Raw genomic sequence first — 21,211 nt, 5'->3', positions numbered from 1 at the left:
TGAGTCATTTGCTACTTCTTTTTTTTCTCTACTATCTTTCATTTTATTCTTTTTATCCTGCTGTACATCCTATTTCATTCTGTACACACACACACCTCATCTCATTCCACATCTTAATCATTTCATTCTTCAATTCTTGCATTCTAGGAATCATTTCTGCTATTGCTCTGTCAGTCAGACTTTCTTCTGTCCCCAACAATCATGCCAGCTCTTACTTCATCGGTCAGATCTGCTTCTCTAATTGTGCTCAGTTTTCCTTTTTTCTAATCATTTCCATATTCACAATCATGTTCTCCACATTCATATTCTCACACTCACTCTCCTGGATTCCTAGTCTAACATCCATCACTGCCTTTTGCCTTTCATTTGGTATTCTTCACTTCCAGTTCCTGACTTTCATATTACTTCAATCAATTAACATACAGCAATCCCTCGATTAATGCACCTCTGATTAGTGCGTAATTCTTTTTGTATACCCAAATTCAATTAGTGCGCCTATATACATCTTACAGGTAAATTTTACACATTTTAAAAATTTTCTTTCTATACATTTTTTATAGCTAACTATTTTAAAAAATCACTCACCAGGATGAAATAATTTAGTTACCGATTTAAAACATTTTACGAAGTTATTTTTTTAATGGCATACTACACTATTTCTATGTACACTATGTTCCAAATTTACAGTCAAAATGTATGTCGTCTAATAATTACATAGCATTCTGCTGATTGCTATCTCTCGTGCCTCCTTGCAATTGTTTTCCTTACTTTTTTCATTTTAAAATATTTTCCCAACCTTTCATGAATAAAATAATTAGTGAGCAAAAAAGTGGAAGTGTGAAAATCATTCGAAAAGTAATCTCATTGGAAGAAAAACTTGAAATAATAAAGAAAAATGAACAAGGCGAGTCCAGAGCAACGATAGGACAAGAACACAAAAATGGGTGAATCAACTATAATATCAATTTTAATACAAAGAAAAAGGCTGCTTCAAGTTCATAATGCATGCACATGAAATCAAAGTATTATAATTATAAAAATCAAGTGAATGTTAAATCCAGCATTATAGATGAAAATACAGAAACTATAAAAGTTTCGTATGTAATTTGACCAGAGAGCTTATGGGAATACACTCGCCAGCATTTATGAGTTGCCCTAGCCGGACCTTATAGGAAGCATGACCGCTATGCCCAAGTGTCCGTATATTCGCCTCCTACTGGTCCATTTTGATAAGGTTTCACTGGTCTGACAGCTGTTTTGAACTTATTGGTTCATTTTCCTGCAGGTGGCAGCAGTGTATTTGTGTTACAATTCAACTGCTTTGTGCAGACCAGGCAGAAACCTTAAGGGGGCAAAAACTCTCTTGTAATACTAAGGAACTTGAATCGTCGGAGAGGTGTATTTTTCGTAAGCGAACTCTCGGTCAGTGCATAAAGTATTTACTAAATATGGCTCTTTATTTTAGTAAAAGTATTATGATGATTGAATTAGAGACTTCTTTCTACATGGAGAGTGTAACCAAAAACGGATCCCGTTAAGCACTGACCATATAAAATCAAAAGCATTAAGTCTCTTTGGAACCCTTGGAAGAAAGGGCTATCAATGATAGAAAAGAAGAATTTCATGCTAGTGCTGGGTGGTTTAAGCATTTCAAAAAGAGAAATGCCTACATAATATTTGAATCACAGGCAAAACTGCAAGTGTGCAGATAAGGAGGTGGCAGCAAATGATCCAGAGATTTTGAAGAAAATTGTGGAAGAAGGGAGCTATTGTGACCAACAAATATTTAACATCGATGAAACCAGCCTTTTTTTGGAAGCAAGACTTTTCTGGCCAAATAAGAGAAATCTCAGCCTGGTTATAAAGTCTCAAAGTCGAATGAAATTACTGCTAGCAATATGCATGCCGTTTGGAAGCACATTGTGCAAATGATTTTAGAAGCTTTTCAAATGAATCTAAGTTAATTAAATATCATAATCTCATTCTGAAAAATTGAGTGATTCTGACCTATTAAATTTAGATGCACAGTGGGACCTGAAGAATATGAAGAAAATTTAATCACTGACAAACCCAAAGAGATTTCACAGCAATAATTTGAAAATATTTTTCGTACAAAGTTTTTAGGCAGCGATGCTTAGAGGTGACCCTGACAAAGAAAGAAGCAGTAAAATTTGCAGAACAGCTAATAGGGCCATACCATCTGTTGTATTAAAAAAAACAAAAAAAATAATGACCGCCAAACTATGTTAGCTCAATTCTTTGATAAGAAGTAGAATAATACATTTATATTCTGAATATGTTTTATTGTCTTTCAGCTTTATGGTTTTCCTTTAACTAGGTAGTGAGATATATCCTAATTCTTTTTATAAAAAAAAAAAAATTCAGTCAAAAAAGAAATTTGAGGAACAAATTATACTTTTTCTCATAGGTTATTATATTCAATTAGTGCATTTTAGATTAATGTGCTATTTTAAAGAACGCATTAGGCACATTAATCAAGGGATTGCTGTATCGTACTTTCTATAAACCCTAACTCTCTCTACAAACATAGCTGCCACATTCACCCACATCTACATATTACACTCTTGACAAAGAACCTTCTTAGTAAAATCGACATCACTCAACTCTGCCAGCCTGGTTGGCTGAGTGGTTAGCATACTCGCTCTCCAACCAACAGGTTGGGGATTCGAATTCCACTGTAGGCATGGATGTTTCTGATTTTCTTTAGGTGGAAATGAATTTCATCACCCAGCATGAGACCACCACCCTGCTGTGTGGCTGAAAGAGTTCCATTGGTCTCTAGAGCAGGGTTTCTGAACCAGGTAAAAATAAATAAAATAAAACAAAAATTACAAAATATATATAAAATTGACAAAAAATAGGGGAGAAAATCCTTACCCCACCCACTGTACAAATGTACTATAGATCATCATCATCAAATTCCTGCCATGTACCCTCAAGGGGTGTACAGGATATGATAGTACTATATGAAAAATTTATATCATTACTAACTTCCTATCTACAATTTTCCTCCAAATCAGTCTATTACCTGTCAAGACTCGAATATTATCAGGTATTATATTTCTGTCTTCTAAGACACTTTTTACTGTATCAATCCACCAATATCTTAGTCTTCCTCTGGGTCTTTTTCCTGCCAACCTGGCAGAGAACACTTGTTCTGTTCATCTTTCCTTTTTCCATTCTGCTTAAGTGACCATACCACCTGAGATTACCTCTGCTAATGCATTCCTGGATGCTGACAATATCAAGTTATTTCCTAATATCCTCATTTTTAATATGATATTGCCATTGATGCCATCTGTTCATGCCCCTAATCTTTCTCAGGCCTCTCATATCTGTAGTCTCTAGTCATTGGTCAAGTGTTTTACTTCTAACCCAGCTCTCAGATCCATACGTTAAAATTGGTTTGAACATTGTCTTGTATACATCTAATTTAGTGTTTTGGTTAATCTCTCTCATTTCATATAAATTTATTCAGTTGACTTCCTACCATACCAGCTTTGTTGATTCTGTTGTTTGTTTCCATATTTAATTTACCATCTTCACTAAAAATCGTGCCTAAGTAGCTGAAATGTTTTACTTGTTCCAGGTTCTCCATTCACGATTCAGTTGATATTTTCAATGCTTCTGCCTATTTTCATTATCTCCATCTTGTTATTGCTTACCTTCGTACCATATCTCTTACAACAGTTATTCAATTTAGTCAGGGAATCTTGCAGACTTGTAGCGGATTTATTTAGAAGTATAACATCATCCGCATAAAGCAAAGAGCTGACATGAACACCTCCAATTTTGATATCAGGTTTAATACCACTTTCCTTCATAATGTGATCGATATAGATAATGAATAAAAGAGGGGATAATGTACATCCTTGTCTGATAGGTAGTTTAATGTTAAAATAAATTTAACATTAAACTACCTTCCTGTACTTCCTTCAATTCTAACTGCTGACTTACAACTCAAATAAAGACTAAGTATTGCTTGATAGAATGCCCCATTAACACCATATAACTGTAGTGTTTTCAATAGCTCCTCTTGTGGCACCTTGTTATATGCCTTTTTTTTTCAGATCTACAACTTAAATACTAAGCTTTGTTATATTCCCATGATTTCCCAACTATTTGTCGTAAAGTGAAGAACTGATCCTGACAGCCTCTATTTGGCCTGAATCCAGCTTGTTCTTCACCAAGCTTTCCTTCCACAATTCTTCTCAACCGTTTCTCGAGTATACTTGCATAAATCTTAACAGGAACACTCAGTAGGGAAATACCTCTGTAATTCTCACATTCAGTTTTATTTCCCTTTTTATATATGGGTACTATGAGAGCTCTACCCCAATCATCGGGAATTTGCCCCTCTGTCCAGTCTTTCTGAACTATGCAGTGCAGCCACTGTAAGACTTTTATACCTTCATACTTGGGCCCACCCTCGATGAGTATAATGATTCCCTGGAGTTACCCGTAATCATAATAATACTTCAGCATTTGTGGTCGAATATCATCTATTCCTGCTGCATTTCCACATTTCAAGCTTTTCATGGCTTTTTCTACTTCAAGCATGGATATGTATTCCTGATTTCACACTGCCTGGTCAGTGTTTTTTACCACTGTGCTGTCATCACTGCTTGTTTCATTTAGCAATTTTTTGAAGTAATTACTCCATACTTCAAGGATATCTTTTTCTCCTTGCACTCTTTCCTCCATTTCTGAGCTTCTTCAATAACCTCCAGAATATTTGCCACCTTCTTGATATTTATTTTCTATGTTCTTGTCAAAGTCCTTCCATGACTTTTGTTTAGCCAGTTTTGCACAGTGTTTAGCTTTCTTACATTTGTCTCTGTATTCTCTAAGAGCACAAGCTGACTTATTTGCCAGGAACTTTTGATATGCTTTCTTCTTTTCCTTCACTACCTCTTAAACTACTTGTGTCCACCATGGGGTTCTGATTTTTCTATCCTTGCAGACAACCTCACCACATGACTCTCTGGCTGAATCAATCAGTGTTTTCTTCAAAACTTGTCAGTGAATCTCCAAGGTTTGGTTTCTGTTCTCAAACTCTTTCATTTTTTCTTGAATAATATTTGTGTATTTTAGTCTACAGTTCACATCTGAGAGCTGCTCAACTTTTATTCACTTTAAAACTTTCTTACATGTTATTCTTTTCAATATGAAATTCAATTTATCCTGCTCAAGACTAAATGGTGATCACTTCCAATTTCAAACCCTCTGTACACTCTGGTGTCCTGCACCAGTGGAAAACATCACTATCAACAACAACATAGTCAATGAGACTTTTCTTATTCCTTGCCTCTTCTCTCCATGTGAATTTGTGCACGTTTTTATGTTGGAGCATTGTGTTAGTAATAACCAGTCCATGTCCTGAACAGTAATCCAACAGGTATTTGCCATTATTATTAACTTTGCTCTTTTCTCCAAATTTTCTCAAAATATTTTGTATGTCTGACAATCATTTCCTACTCTGCTATTTAGATCCCCAACAAGGACCAACTTTTCCTTTTTCATTGTGTCAGTTGCTTTCTCTAAAGCCTCAAAAAATTCCTCCACTTCTACCTTAGTAGAACCTTGTGTTATACCATGGGGAACTGGACAATAAGTCTCGTTGTCCAATTCCCCATTCTGATATTTGCCCACATCACTCTACTTGAGACTGCCTGCCATTCAAGAAGATTAGCCTCGTATTTAGTGTTGAATACTATGGCTACTCCTTCTTTTCCTTGATTGTCATTGCCTGAATATATCATTTTGTATTTATTGCTCAGAAAGCTCTCACCAGTTTTTGTCTTTTTTTTTTTCAGTCACGCCTATTACGTCGATCTGGTACTTATCCAATTCCTCAGCTAGCTCCATTTCTTTGCCATTCAGGCTTCTTATGTTGATAGTACTGATCTTGAACTCTGGTGATGTTGAGTTGGGGCAAGTTTTTGGATTTGTTCCAGTAGCCGACTTTTGGCTGTTTGTCCTGGTTCCCTTGCGAAAACAACTTGCACCTTGTTTAACCAGGCAACGCCCTAGCCAGTATGAAATTCTGTCATGTTGTATCATCATTTGAAATTTTGGTTTAAGCGAATAAGAATATAATTTGGTCATCTAAATCCCAAATTGCCAGCCCATCCTCGTCCGTTCAGTATCCAGGTAGATATCTAACAGGGTGCACCACGAGAAGGTGAGGATTGGACATTAGGTCAGAAGCCCTGGTCGGTTCTCCGCATTGCTTTGCAGGTTATGTGGAGTTCTCCTCTCAGTTATATAGCTTTGACCCTTAAGCACCCCATATACTATAGATAGGTTTAGTAATAACCTTTCATGAATGGTAACCTCATTTTAAAAAATAAAAAAAAAAAAAACCTCAATTTTTGCACCATCGTCTGGTTGACCTAGTCCTTGCCGCCATTTTTGCTTCCGTTAACTGTTATATAAAAATTCACTACTAACAACTGATTGTATATTAATTATCAAGTAATATACAATCAGTCTCAGTATCACTAATTAAATAAATCTTCAATGAAATGCATAAAATTCTTCAAAAATATTCCATAAAACTTATCTTTGCTCCAGTGACTGACTTTCACTCTACTCTACCATTTCACTTTTTACTTACAGAAAATATATAAAATATTACTCACAAACTACCCACAGACAATACTTTTTGTCTAGATCAGGCTTCCTGCAAATCTATGGTAAAATCTCTAAAATTATATCAAAAACTCATTTTTTCACAGACATGTCCTACTCTGTTGTTGCTGTCTAGAGGCCTTCGTAATAAACAAAGGCTCATTGTTAAAAATAACATAAACAACTTATAATGCACAACATAATAAACAATGGTTCATTGTTATAAATATAAACAAAGAGCCAACTGTAACATTATATAATTTTAATAAGATGTCTGATGACATATAATTATTATGATTTAACTATAGCTAAATCTAAATTACCCATTTCCTTTGCTAGAGAAATCAATTCTTTAAAAAACTTCATAATTTCATCTTCAGAAACAGAACAGGAATTCAGAAAAAAATCCTTCACACCTCCAAAACTTGCATTCCTAAAATGAATAATAAAATATTAAAAAACAAACTTCTGCAATGCTTAATAATGTTTCATGTGCTAAAGGCAAACACACACTGCAAGAATATAATAAGACTGAAATAAAATAGAAAGATGCAGTAGGAGTATCATTCTGCAAGAGACTACTACAGATACACTGAAGTATAAGCTTTGTAGTGCTGTATAATCAGTTGGGATTTGTTTTGTACAAATGTGCTTTGAAGTATTTTCTGCACAGTCAGAAACCCAACAATGGAACACATCACATTTTGTTAGTTGGGAAAAGTCCAAGTGTACACAAATATTACAATTATTTATGGGGAGGAGACCTTCTCCTGAGCACAAATATTTTAATGGTTTAAGCATTTTCAGGAGGGCAAGCAGGATCTGAACAACTGAAACCTGCAGGCAAAGCATACAATTTACTTGCATGAGACCATCAAATTGACATAGATTATGGGAAGTAAATTACATGTTATAAGTCAATTGATAAGGTCCATAATTACTGTAGACTTGGGTAAGTAAAAGAAAAATCTGTGCAAAGTTTGTGCCAGGCTCTTTTGTATGATAAGAAAAAAACTCAAGACAAATTAAGCTCAATAACTATCCATTATTTCTCTAGCTTGATGCTAGCAGATTTTTTCCTGTTTACCAAGTTGAAACTGAAAGGTCACCAACTTATATGATCAATGATATTCAAAAATATATGGTAGTGGAACTGAATAGCACTGCAGCAGATAAGTTTTCCAAGTCTTTTTAAACATAATAAGAAGTCTAAGAATATTCAGCCTCAGGAGTTGTTTTATTTATTTCAGTTATTACTTTCTTGCTACACTGCATACTTATGCAGTAATTTTCATGATGCATGAATTACTTTAAAAAATACCTTTCAATAATTAAAGCACATATTTTTTTTTATCAACAAAAACACTACCTGAATGGCCAATCAATAAAACATTCAGTTACAGAAAGACTTTCTTATTAAAGAAGTTTCAGGCAGTGCACACTGAAGATTCTGATTACAGAGAAGAATGAAAGAAGCAATTTACCATGAATTACTAAAATATTTGCTGCATAACTACACTCGCATCACAAACTTTTTTCTTTTAAAGAAGAGCCTAAAACTCATGGGTATATCAGAGCCTGGTTGTACAACACGTCTAAGAACTATTATTTGACCAAAATAAGCAACCTTCATGAACACAAAGACTTTATAGGGGCGTTTAACAGGATACCATATGGAAATCTGTTGCACATATTGGGACAAATGGGGAAAATTTGGCTGATGGATAGATATGAAAGAGTAGTATGTAGAGAGCATTTAAACAGACTGACAGTATGAGAAACTAATAATAATTCAGATATGCAGTTAATGTAGAATGCAAAGGGCAGTTCACTTGAAACTATCTGGTGTGAGATAGAGGCCAACAGATGAAGTACATATAGTTACTGCTATAACCCAGGAGGAATATGGGAGAATAGATGGCATGCATTGGCAAATTAGTACAATGAGTGCAGGTCGAGTAATTATAATGGGTGATTTCAACTATGGGGACACAAACCGGAAGGAAGAATTGGTCACATGGAAAGAAGGAAATGAAATTTATACAGCTGCTAAGAGATAATTACCTGAGACAACATGTAATGGAGGGGACAAGAGGTTTGAGCGTGCTGGATCTGATAACAGCATCAGAGAACTTAACAGTAACCAAACTAGCTACACTATCTCTGCTGTGTAGTCTTCAGCTGGGAGATTGCTAGACAGCAGAATTTTCTATGAAGGAGTAAATGTGGAATTACAAAGCAGGTTATTATGTGACAAGACCTACCCTTTATTCAGCAATGCTGTAGCATAAGAATTTGGAAAGAAGAAATGTTCATAGTACAACTGAAGTGGTCAAACACCTCCTTGACCACCTCCATTGGTCAAGGAGGTGCATAAAGCTCTGGATAAACAATAGACTGTATATGCAGAGTCAGGAAGATAACTCAGGCAGGAGTTAAATGGATGAATAGCATCATTAAACAGAAGTTGAAGAAAAAGCTGGGAAGGGAGTATAAAGAAAAAAGTGATCAGTATTTCCCATGAGCAGTACAAAGAACCATATACAAATCACTCTTCTTGCACTGCTCATGAGAGGAAACTAGCTGATGAGGAAGAAAGAAATTCTAGAGTTTTTTTTACTTTGTGGTAAGTAAAAGGAACAATGACTACAGAAGGATGGCTTATAAAAAGTGCTGATGATAAGTAGGGAAGTAAAAGAGCAAACCAAACAGTTGAGTAACTGAGTGGTCATTTTGCAAAGGTGTATGAATTAGGTGGTGATATTGCAATGCTGGATGATATTGAAATATCATTGACTGATAGGAGAATAGAGGTTGAAGAACTGCAGGTGCTTAGAATACTGCAGACCCTTAAGTTAAATATGACCATGGGATTAGATGGCATATTAGCCTGTGTATCATAAGTGCAATGGAATAAGCACTCCTCTGACCAAGCTGTTTAATTTAAGCCTCAGTACCAGAAAGGTGCCAATGGAGTGGAAAGAGGACAAAATATTCAAAATGGTCGACTACATAAAGGAGCTTCAAGCCAGAAATAGCCAATTATAGTCCAATGAGCATATCTCAGCAGTGGTGGTTAAGATATAGGAGAAATTGGTGAAAGACAGAATTCAGCACTGGGCTGATAGCATGGTTTTGTGAAGGATAGGTCTTACCTTAGTAATTTGCTTACTTTTTATAATAGTTACAATAGAATTGGATAAGGGAAAGCTATTCAGTGATATTGCAAGACTTTGCAAAGGCATTTGTCAGGATTCCACACAGAACTATGTTGCATAAATTAGAGAAAATGGGGATAAATATGAATCTGGTGATTAAGATTACAGCCTAGCTAATGGACAGATATTATTATTATTACGGGTATCTCCATGGAGTCTGTAGACTCATTGCGGGAGACCCAAACTAGCAAAACAATATCTGTCATATCTCTTCTTGAATTCATTTACAGACGAAGAGCTCACAACTAAGTCAGGCAATGAATTCCACTCATTCACCACCCTCCAGGCAAAAAACCTTGTTCTGACACCTTTGTTAACCACACTCTTCTTTAATTTCCAGAGATGACCTCTTGTTCGTCCATCACTATCACACAGCTGAAACATTTCCCCTGCATCAATCCTATAAAAACCTTTCAGTAATTTGAATGTTTCTATCATATCCCCTCTTCTTCGCCTATCAACCAATCTCTGCAATCCACAAGCTCTCAATCTATCAATGTAGGGAGCATTTTTTATATAACTCACCAACTTGGTCACTCTTCTCTAAACCCTCTCCACAGCCTCCTCATCTCCAAGGAATCCAGGTGACCAGACCTGAGCACAGTAATCCAAATGTGAAAGTATCAATACTTTATAAAGGGGAATAATAACCTCTTTATCTCTGGATGTCAGTGTGTTCCTCAACAACCAAGTAATCCTATGTACAATTTTGGACACCTTAGCAATGTGTCCTCTGAACTTCATCTCCCTATCTACCAATACCCCTAAGTCCCTAGCCTCATCAATCTCTTGGATATCAAATATCAAAATTGGATATAATATCAAAGAGAGGTTTATGGAGGAGAGTAGTCTGGGAGAAAAGAGTGATAAGTGGTGTACCACAGGACTCAGTACTTGGTCCTGTATTGTTGAATTTGTATATCAATCATACAGGGAATGGATCTGATGGGAAACATTCAGTTATTTGTTGATAATGCAAAACTGGGAAGAGCAACAGTAATGTAAAGATCCTGCAGGATAACGTAAATAGACTGGCAGTACAGGGAAAAGGTATGGCTGCCAGCTTAATCTGGCTAAGAGTAAGGGGACACACTTTGGAAAGAAGAAATCACAAGCTGTATACTATATGGATGGAACTGAACTGCAGGAGACTAATGATGCCAGGGACTTTGAGATGATTGTGGACAGAGAGTTGAAATTTAGAGGGCATATTGTGAAGGTGTCCAAAACAGAATATCAGATTACGTTTTTTTTTTAAGAACATACTGACAAGTAGAGATAGGGTGGTCATTATTCCCCTTTATAAGGATTAGTAAGGCCACTTCCTATAATAGACCAAAGGTCAATGAGCACCAAAAGCTAATTGACAGGCAAAAATGAGGATACATAATAGAAGCATTTAAGTAATTTTAAGGAGTTTTACAGGACAAGACACCAAACTCTTTTCAGTACCTGGCAGGAAGGGAGAGGACAAAGGGGCTGCTCCTGGAAATTATATGAAAGAGTGTAGTTAGCAAGGGTATTAGGACTAGACTTTTTGCTTGGAGGGTGGTGAATGGGTTGTGAGTACTACATCAGTGAATGAGTTTAAGGAGAGGTATGATAGGTATTGTGAGAATAATAGATATGATGAGTCTTCTGACACCATGGGGATAGCAGTATAATAATACTAATAATGGAAGGCAGTTTAATGTGGAAAAGTGGAAAGTCATACACTCTAAGATGAGAGGATTACAAGCAGCTACACTGATAAAACTATGCTCCAGGAAACTAATGAATCTAGAGATTTCAGACTGTTAGAGGATAGAAGAAATTGAAGTCATCATTCTTTCAGGGATTTAGGCCTAGTGGCCTGTTCCAGTCTCTCTCCATCTTTTCCTTGGTTATCCCTGACTTCTATATCCTCCAAATGGGTGGGATTGAAATATTTTGGTTATTGAAAGACACTTGTTTTCTTGCTTATTCAATCCAAGTTTAATACGCAAGAAAACAAGAATAAGAATCCATAACTCAATAGCAAGACCTATCCTAACATATGGTTCAGAAGCCTGTACCATAACTAAAGCAGATAGAAAAAGATTGTTAAGCTCTGAAATGAGATTTGTGTAAAACAGCTGGATATAATAGACTAATAATTATAGACTAAGATATAGCAATATCTTAAAGGAACTTGAGGTGATATCTGTTTTAGACTACATCGATCTTTATAGAATGAGATGGAGCCAGCATACAGAAAGAATGAGTGAAGGAAGACTCTCCAGAGAGATATCAGAGATATCAACCACAAGTGAGAAGGAATAGAGAATGGCCTTTGAAAAGATGGGAAGAGACCATAACAGGCCACTTGGCCTATTACTGAAAAGAAAGAGGATAAAAATTTTTACAAATATATACAAAATCAATCACTAAAAATAGGAAAAAAAAATCATTAGCTTGCCCACAGTGCAGATGTACTATAGGTTTACAAATAATATCTTTCATGGGTGAGAGCCACATTTAAAAATAAATAAAATTTATTTTTTATTTTATTTATTTATTTTTTGTGTATATATTCATTTCTATATAACATTTTTATACTCTATAGCAAGAGGAAAAAAGATTTAGTAAGAGACTGGTCCTTATTTGATTAAAACTAATTATGAACAAAGTAGGTTTTTTCATAATGGTGAAACTTTCATTTTCATTGTGTTTTATCCACAATTCATTATTGTCTTTAACCATGAATATCTGTTTTTCAGTGTGGCAGGTGACTTCAACATCACACTATGCAAATCCTGAATGTTTATAGTTGGTTATATGAAAAAATGATAGAGGAGGTCGAAATGTTTTTATCTTCGATTATGGTGCTTGTTTTGAACAAACACCATATACTGATGGTGTTTATTATATAAACACCATCAGTATATAGTAATTTAACACATTAACAATACATTCTTTATCTGTTAAATCTAATTATCATATATTATATATCTCAAAAGTTGAGTATCATACATATGCTCAAAAACAGAGGTACTTGCATCATAACAGAAGAGAAAACTCTTAAGGATGAATTAATTCACGTATCAGAAACCCTGAAAGACAACAGCTATCCAAAAAATTTAATTCAAAAGATACTTTTCTCCAACCCCTCCCAACAGCAATCCAAAGAAACTCAATACAAATCTTCCATTGTCATTCCTTATGCTGGGATAGTTTCACAGAAGATTGCACCACTTCTTAAACCATATGAAATAAGAGTAACTTTCAAACCAATTAAGACAGTCTGCAATTTGTTAAGATCACCAAAAGATAACAATGCTTTCTTCAAACATCCTGGCGTTTGCAACATCCCTTGTTCATGTGGTTTAAATTATGTAGGACAAACTTCCAGAAGTTTGGAAACAAGAAAAAATAACACATTGGATATGTTAATAATAACAGAAAAGATAATTCCGGGTTAGCCCTCTTCATTTCTCAAATACCAATCACAACATTGAATGGGACAAAATTCTATGCCATATTTAGAGGAAGAATTGCATAACCGAAACTTCAAAGAAGTTACTGTGGTAATCCATTCAAAAGGCTCAATAGGAACCAAGGGATAATCCTTGCTGACATATGGAAGACCCTCATAAGATCACTTAGCACACCAGAAATCAACTTCGCTGCAAATTACAGAACACGCTTGCATAACAATGTCTAACATCACATGCATTTGATGTAACGCATCTTTTGAATTTGTATAACGTTTAGTACTCGTTTATGTTTCTTTCATGATTTGTTTTAAGCTGTTTTTTTTCGCCTTATGTATACCCAGACGAAGCCAACAGTCAAGTTGGCGAAACTAGTCGGCTAAACGTGTTATTAAATTTCTTCGGCCAATATATCCCAGTCTAATTTTATTATTGAATTAAATCTAATTATCATCAAATTCAAGATATATAAACCTCAAGGGGATGTATAGAATACTATGACAGTACCACATGATTAAATTTTCATCATCATCAAATTCCTGACACGTACCCTCAAGGGAGTGTACAGGATGTGATAGTACTAAATGAAAAATTTACATCATTACTAACTTCCTATCTACAATTTTCCTCCAAATCAATCTGCTACCTGTCAAGACTCCAACATTATCAGATCTTATATTTCTGTCTTCTAAGGTACTTTTTACTGTATCAATCCACCTATATCTTGGTCTTCCTCTGGGTCGTTTTCCTGCCAACCTGGCAGAGAACACTTGTTCTGTTCATCTTTCCTTTTCCACTCTGCTTAAGTGAATATACTACCTGAGATTAGCTCTCCTAATGCATTCCTGGATGCTGACAAGTTATTTCCTAATATCCTCATTTTTAATATGATATTGCCATTGATGCCATCTGTTCATGCCCCTAATCTTTCTCCGCACTCTCATATCTGCAGTCTCTAGTCTTTGGTCAAGTGTTTTACTTCTAACCCAGCTCTCAGATCCATAAATTAAAATTGGTTTGAACACTGTCTTGTATACAGCTAATTTAGTGTTTTGGCTAATTTCTCTCTTATTCCATATAAATTTATTCAGTTGACTTCCTACCATACCAACTTTGTTGATTCTGTTGTCTATTTCCATATTTAATTTACCATCTTCACTAAAAATCATGCTTAAGTAGCTGAAATGTTTTACTTGTTCTATAAGTTCTTCGTTCACAATGCAGTTGATATTTTCAATGCTTCTGCCCATTTTCATTGTCTTTGTCTTGTTGTTGCTGACCTTCATACCAAATCTATTATAACAGTTATTCAATTTAGTCAGATAATCTTGCAGACTTGTACTGGATTTATTCAGAAACACCATCTGCATCATCCACATAATCCAGAATAATGGCCATTTTGATTCTTTTGATTGCTTTGTTACTTCAAAATGAAATGTCATTCTGATTACATCACCTTTGAATATTTTTGAACACAGTTCTCTCACTGTTTATTGCATTTGATAATCTTTTAAAAGTATCACTCCAGACATCCAGAATATCTTCAGTTTTCATTTATCACCATATCAATTTCTGATTCCTTTTAACAGAATCAATGCTGATCACCATATAACTATGAAAAAAAAGTTCTCAGCTCCATTTCATAGCTATTTCAATACTCTCCTGAACATTTTCTATTTTCCGACATTCTCCTGAACATTTTCTGACTAAAGCTTCTGACTCAATATTTCTTTGGGGACTGCTTATGGATCAAAGCTAGATAACTAGAAGGAGACTTCCACATAGCCTTTTAAGGGATACAGAGAAATGACTAGGGCTTCTGACTCAATGTCCGATCCACATCTTCTCGTAGTGAACCTCCCCCCCCCCCACTAGGTATCCACCTGGTACTGAATATACTGATGAACAAGAATCAGCTGGCAATTTGGGATTTAATTGGCTAAATTGTATTCTTATTTGCTTAAACCAATACAAACATGATATGGCAATTCACTTAAACCAATACAAATATGATATGGTACAACATGATGGAATTTAAAGATAGCCAGGACATTGCATGTTTAACCAAGGCCTCTGCAGCTTCTGTTAGGAAACCAGGGCAAACAGTGAAAAGTCAGCTAGTGAACAAACTCCAACTCAACAACAGAATGCAAAATATGCAACATCATCAAAAGTAGTATAAATGGAAGGAAGTGGAACTGACAAAAAACATTAGAGAAGTTCCAGGTCAACATAATTGGGGTTACCAAAACAAAGAAGAAAAAAAAAAAAAAAAACAGGTGAGATCTTCTAAATAATAAATACATGATGTTATATTCAGCTAATAATGATCAGGACAAGGAAGGAGTAGCTATAGTGTTCAGCATTAAATATATGAGGGTACAATCTTTTTGGATGTCAAGCAATATCAAGTAGAGTGATAAGGTCAAACATCAAAATAGAGAAATTGACAATGCAACTTATTTGGGCTTATAGTTCAACAGAAAATTACCAGAAAAATGTTTTGGGAAAATTTAGAGAAAAGAGCAGAGCTAATAATAATAGTAAGAGATAGCTAGGTCATTCACTTGGACCAGTCATTACTAACATCACAGCATGTTTCAACATAAAGATCTGCACAAATTCTGATGGAGAGAAGACATAAGAAAGAAGAAAAGGCTCACTGCCTATGTTATTGCTGATATACAGGAGAGTATAAGCACAAGAGTATATAGAGGATCTGAAATGGAAATTATCATCATACAGTTTTGAGTAGGATAAAATTTAATATCATACTGAAAGAAAAATGTGCAATATAGTTTTGAAATGAATTAAAGCTGAGAAGCTATCCAAGGCAAACTATAAAAATATTATTCAGGAAAAAATGAAAACGTTTGAAAATAAGAAAAACATACAACCTTCCAGTCACAGTAACAGGCAGTACAATACAGAAGAAAACACTGATTCAGTTCAGAGAGGTATATGGTGAAGTTGTCTGCAAGAATATAAAAATGAGAACTTGATGGTGGACTCAGTAAGTTAAAGAAGAACCATGGAAAAAAAAAAATATATCAAAATTCCCTCAGCTAGCAAGTCAGCATATTCCCTGAGAGAATAAAAAAAAAAAAAAATAACAATTTTCTTAACATCTTCTTGATAAGCATCAGGAAGATGGCAAAATGTTCTTGAGGCTATTGAAAAGACTAGAAGAAAAGGAAGGATTACCATAAAAGGAATCAGAGATGATCATGAAAAGTAAAGATATTCTAGATGATTGTAATAACTTTGCAAGACTGCTAAATGAAACAAATGACAGAACAGTGGTAGAAAATATTCAAGAGGAATGCTCTCAGGATATCAATTCTTGAGATAGAAAAGGCGACTCGAAATATAGAACAGCAGATGTTCAACCAGAAATGCTCAAATATGGATGTATAAGTTTTACTGTGGCTGCACAACATAATTCACAAGACCTAGTAAGATGATCAAATTACACATGACTGGAGTAGAGCTCATAGTATCCATGTAGAAAAAAGGAAATAAAACTATTATGTGAGAACAGCTGAGGAATTTCTCTATTGAGTGTTTCAGGTAATATTTATCAAGTATACTTGAGAAAAAGCTAAGAAAAATTGAGGTTGGAAAAACATGTAAAAAGAACAAGCAGGATAGGTCAAACAGAGACCTGGGAGCAGATTTTCACTCTAAGACAAATAATTGAGAAATAGTTGACAAGGATCTGTATTTAAGTTTTGTAGATTTGGAAAAGGCATTTGACAAGGTACCTAGAGAAAATATGTTCAAAATGCTACAATTATATGGTATAACTGGAATATTATATTGAGCAACATATAGTCTATATATAAGTCAGCAGGTAGAATTGAAAAATGTACAGGAAGATGGTTTAATGTACAATCAAGTGTGAGATAAGGATGCACATTATCTCCACTGTTATTCATCATCTATATAGATCACATTATGACGAAAAGTAGTATCAGGCTTTATATCAAAATTGGATGTTAATCTCAATTCTTTACTTTATTATAAGTTTTGCAGGAATCCTTAACCAATATGAATAACTGCTATATCAAATTTGGTATAAAAATCAGCAATAAAAAGAAAAAAATATTGAAAGTATCAGCTGCATCCTGACTGAGAAATCTACAGAAGTAAAACATATCAGCTATTTAGCACCATTTTTAGCAAAGATATGGCAAATTAAATATGGAAATAGAGAACAGAATTAGCAAAGCTAGTGTGGTGATGAAGCAAGTGGTGAAATAAGAGAGAAATTACATCACTAAACTTCTTTTCCATGACTGTTTTAACTTTTTGCATCCACCTCATTATGAAGTTCTGATTTTTATATCCATGAAAACAATCCAAATGCTAACATTTTTTCTTGAATAATATTTGTATAGTTGTGTCTGTAATTCACTTTTAAAAGTTGGTTGACTTCAATTTTTTTTAAAACTTTCTATATATTTTTCTATTGATATGATTTGTGATGACTTCCAATTTCAAATCCCATGTATGAGGGTGGTTCCATAAGTTTCCAGCCTGACTAACTTTTAGAGGTGATAGAAAGAAACTGTCACTTTTCAACATAATCTCCCTTTACTTCAACACACTTTTCACATCTTTGAATTAACATTTCTATGCCTTTGAAAAAATAGGCTGTGCTTTTGTCTGCAAAATGGCCTAAAACTGCATCTTTCATCTCACTGTCATCTGCAAATTTTTTTCATAAAAGGGCTTTCTTCAGTTTCGAGAAGAGGTAGTAGTCATGGTGCCAGATCTGGGCCTGTAGGGTGGGTGTTCAATCTCCTGGAAGCCACATTCCTTCACTGCAGCCTTTGCAACAATAGCCGTATGGACTGGAATATTGTCGTGAAGCAGGCAAACACCATGACTTAACATTCCTCATCTCTTCTTGCATCCATTGCACAGTTAGTGCAGGAGTGAAGCATAATATTCTGCATTATTCCTTTTCTTGAAGTCAATCAAGAGAATTGTAGCAAGCCCAAAAGATTGTTGCCATGATGATCTTGGTGGACTGAGTGACCTTGGCTTTTCTCGGTGGTGCTTCACCTGGTTTGTACCACTCCATGGATTCCCCTTTTGGAAAGAGGATCATAATAAAGTATCATGGTTTCGTCCCCAGTAATAATGAATTCCAGCACTTCTCCCTGATTCCTTTGGCAAAGCTCTAAAAACTTGTGGGAACAGGTCACACGGTGCTGCTCCTGAACTGAAGAGAGAAGTCGGGGCACCCACTTTGCACTGACCTTCATCATGTGAAGCTTCTTGTGAATGATGCAAAAGACGATTGTTACAGAAAGCCATCTTCGCATGAAATTTCTTTGAGCTTCAGCTGCTTGTTATTGAGCAGTTCCTCCTCAGCAAGAGAGACATTTTCCTCAGTCATCACTTTTACAGGCTGACCACCACAAGGATCATCTTCGATGCACTTTCTTCCTAGGCAAAATTGTTTAGCCCATTTCTTCATGATGGAATATGAAGGAGAAGCTTCCCCATATTCAGTTGTTTGCTGATGATGCAAAACTGGGAGGGCAATAGTTGATATAGGCGATGTAGATATCCTGCAGGATGATTTAAACAGATTGGCAGTGTGGGCAAAGGACACTGCCAATGGCTGTCAATTTAAAGTTGCAAAATGTAAGGAAATGTACTTTGGGATTAAAATATTACATACTTTGTATCATATTGATGGTACCAGATTACAATAAATTAATGAAGCTACAGATCTTGAGGGTGATGGCAGATAGAGATTTGAAGTTCAGAAGACATACTGCAAAAAGTTGACAAAATAGCTCAAAGGATTATTTGGATGTTGAAGAACACACTGACAAGTAAAAATAGGAAGGTTATTATCCCTCTTTATAAGATTATGATTCAGCCATATGATTGGTCATTTGGGTTTCCTTGAATCAGGAAATGGTGGGGAAGATTCAGAGATGAGTGACCAAGCTGGTGATATATTTCTGAAATGTTCCCTATGAGGATAAATTGAAGGTGTGTGGATTGCAAAATTTAGTTAACAGGAGGAGAGAGATCACATCAATGAAACTTATAAATTATTAAAGGGAATCCATAAGATTGAGAAATTTTATGGATTCACAAAAGAAATTTTTCAATACATGATGAGCAAGGAGAGAACAAGGAGTCATCCCTGAAAGTTGTGTAAGTGTGGTTACTAAAGGTGCAGACTAGACTTATTGCTTGGAGAGTGAAGAATGAGTGGAATGGATTGTTGCCAGAGGTAAATGCAAGTGTCCCAACAGTTTTTTTTTTTTTAATTTAGTATGATGATAAAACAGCCATGAGCTCCTTTTTACAGGAAGGTATGGCACCATCTCAATTCTCCCCACTATTTTATCCGGGCTTGGAACCTGCATAGCTGACGAATCAGGCCTATGAATGGGAGGGACTGTTTTCTTATACATTCCTGACTGCAACTTGTGTGTTCACAGGGCTGGTTTGCCAGTTCTGGGGGATGAAAAACCTGAGTTTCTGGATGAAAAAACGCCCTACCTCCATATGAGACTGGCTAACTCACCTTTCGTCAAACAAGACCAGATAAAGGTTCCTCACATTACAGATGGGAATCGAACTTTCCAACCAAAGGGATACATCTATACTGACTGAGCTACGAAGGCTCTGTCTTGACAGAGAATGAGGTTAAGGAGAGGTATGATAGGTGAATTTACTATGTGAATAACGATTCAGTGTGGGTCTCCCATGATAAGTCTTTTGACTCCATGGAGATACCCATATAATAATAATAAATAATTATTGTTATTATTATTATTATTATTGTACGAGCACCTCTATGGAGTCCAAAGACTCATTGCAGGAGAACCAAACTGTCCACACAATCCATCATACTTCTCCTTGCAAATCATTCTGGACCATTTTTGCTCATTCATGACTCTCCAAACAAAAAAATCTAGTCCTCACGCTCCTACTAATGACACCTTTATTCAACGCACAGAGGATGACCCCTTGTTCTGGCATCCCCCTCTAGCCAAGAGCTGAAACATTTCCCCTGCATTAATCCTATAAAACCCTTTAAGTAACTTAAATGTTTCTATCATCTCCCCTTTTATTCTCCTATAAACCAACTTCTGCAATCCACACACCCTCATTCTATCCTCATAGAGAACATTCCACAGACCACTTACCATCTTGGTCGCTTGCCTCTGAATCTTCTCCACCACTGTCTCATCCCCAAGAAATCCAGGAGATCAGACCTGAGCAGAGTAATGCAGATGTGGACATGCCGAGACCTTTAAAAAGAGGAATAACAACTTCCTTGTCTCTACTTGTTAGTGTGTTCTTCAACAGCCCAGTAATTTTATATTATAATAATATATCATAATAATAATACCTGGCTTGTTTTTCTGCTTTTTCTTTTCTTTTTTTCTCAAGTTCATCTGGTTCATCAATACTTCCGCTATATGGTGAATTAACACTGGAAAATGCCCTTAAAGCTCTGGTCAAACGTGGATGCTTGATACTCTGAGGCATGGTTTTTAATCACAGGTAATGAGCATCTACTGAAAGATTTCTAGAATGAGAGTAAAAAAATAAAAATAATAATATACTTAAAAGCAGAGAAAAAATAATATTTGTAGACAAAACAGCTAATCAGAAAGATAATAATAGATATAAAGAGCTGAGTTTACAAAGATAAGTGGAATTTCATTCCTTGTAAATTGACAATCAAAGGAAAGTGTATCTGTTTCCTGAGGAATTTTCCTCTGATTGTCATATAGTTCAATAACGGAAAGCCATATGCAAATATACCACGATTTTTTTTTTGTTGTTGTTGTTTTCCCATGTAGTTCTCAAATGCATTACGCTTAATACATGAAAGTGCTTTGA

At 35.4% G+C, this 21,211-nt stretch overlaps 1 protein-coding gene across 3 annotated transcripts in view; it reads right to left on the bottom strand.

Annotated features, from left to right (window-relative positions):
* obe (activating signal cointegrator 1 complex subunit obelus) overlaps positions 1-21,211 on the bottom strand; it is a 596,544-nt gene that overhangs the window by 553,609 nt on the left and 21,724 nt on the right. For all 3 annotated transcript variants that reach the window (XM_090409638.1, XM_090409636.1, XM_090409637.1), the window contains exons 2-3: positions 20,715-20,894; positions 6,978-7,087 (exon numbers count right to left, since the gene is read on the bottom strand). In XM_090409638.1, coding sequence (XP_090265764.1) covers positions 6,978-7,087; positions 20,715-20,854 — 250 coding nt within the window. In that variant the 5' untranslated portion in view covers positions 20,855-20,894. The remainder of the gene's footprint in view (positions 1-6,977; positions 7,088-20,714; positions 20,895-21,211) is intronic.

The sequence above is a fragment of the Typopeltis vanoorti genome, chromosome 19 (genome assembly GCF_054136105.1).
Source record: "Typopeltis vanoorti isolate ZY-2024b chromosome 19, IOZ_Tvanoo_1.0, whole genome shotgun sequence".
In the NCBI taxonomy this organism is placed as follows: domain Eukaryota; kingdom Metazoa; phylum Arthropoda; class Arachnida; order Uropygi; family Thelyphonidae; genus Typopeltis; species Typopeltis vanoorti.
Note: the sequence above shows the minus strand (reverse complement) of the source record. Positions and strands in the feature narration are given on the sequence as shown.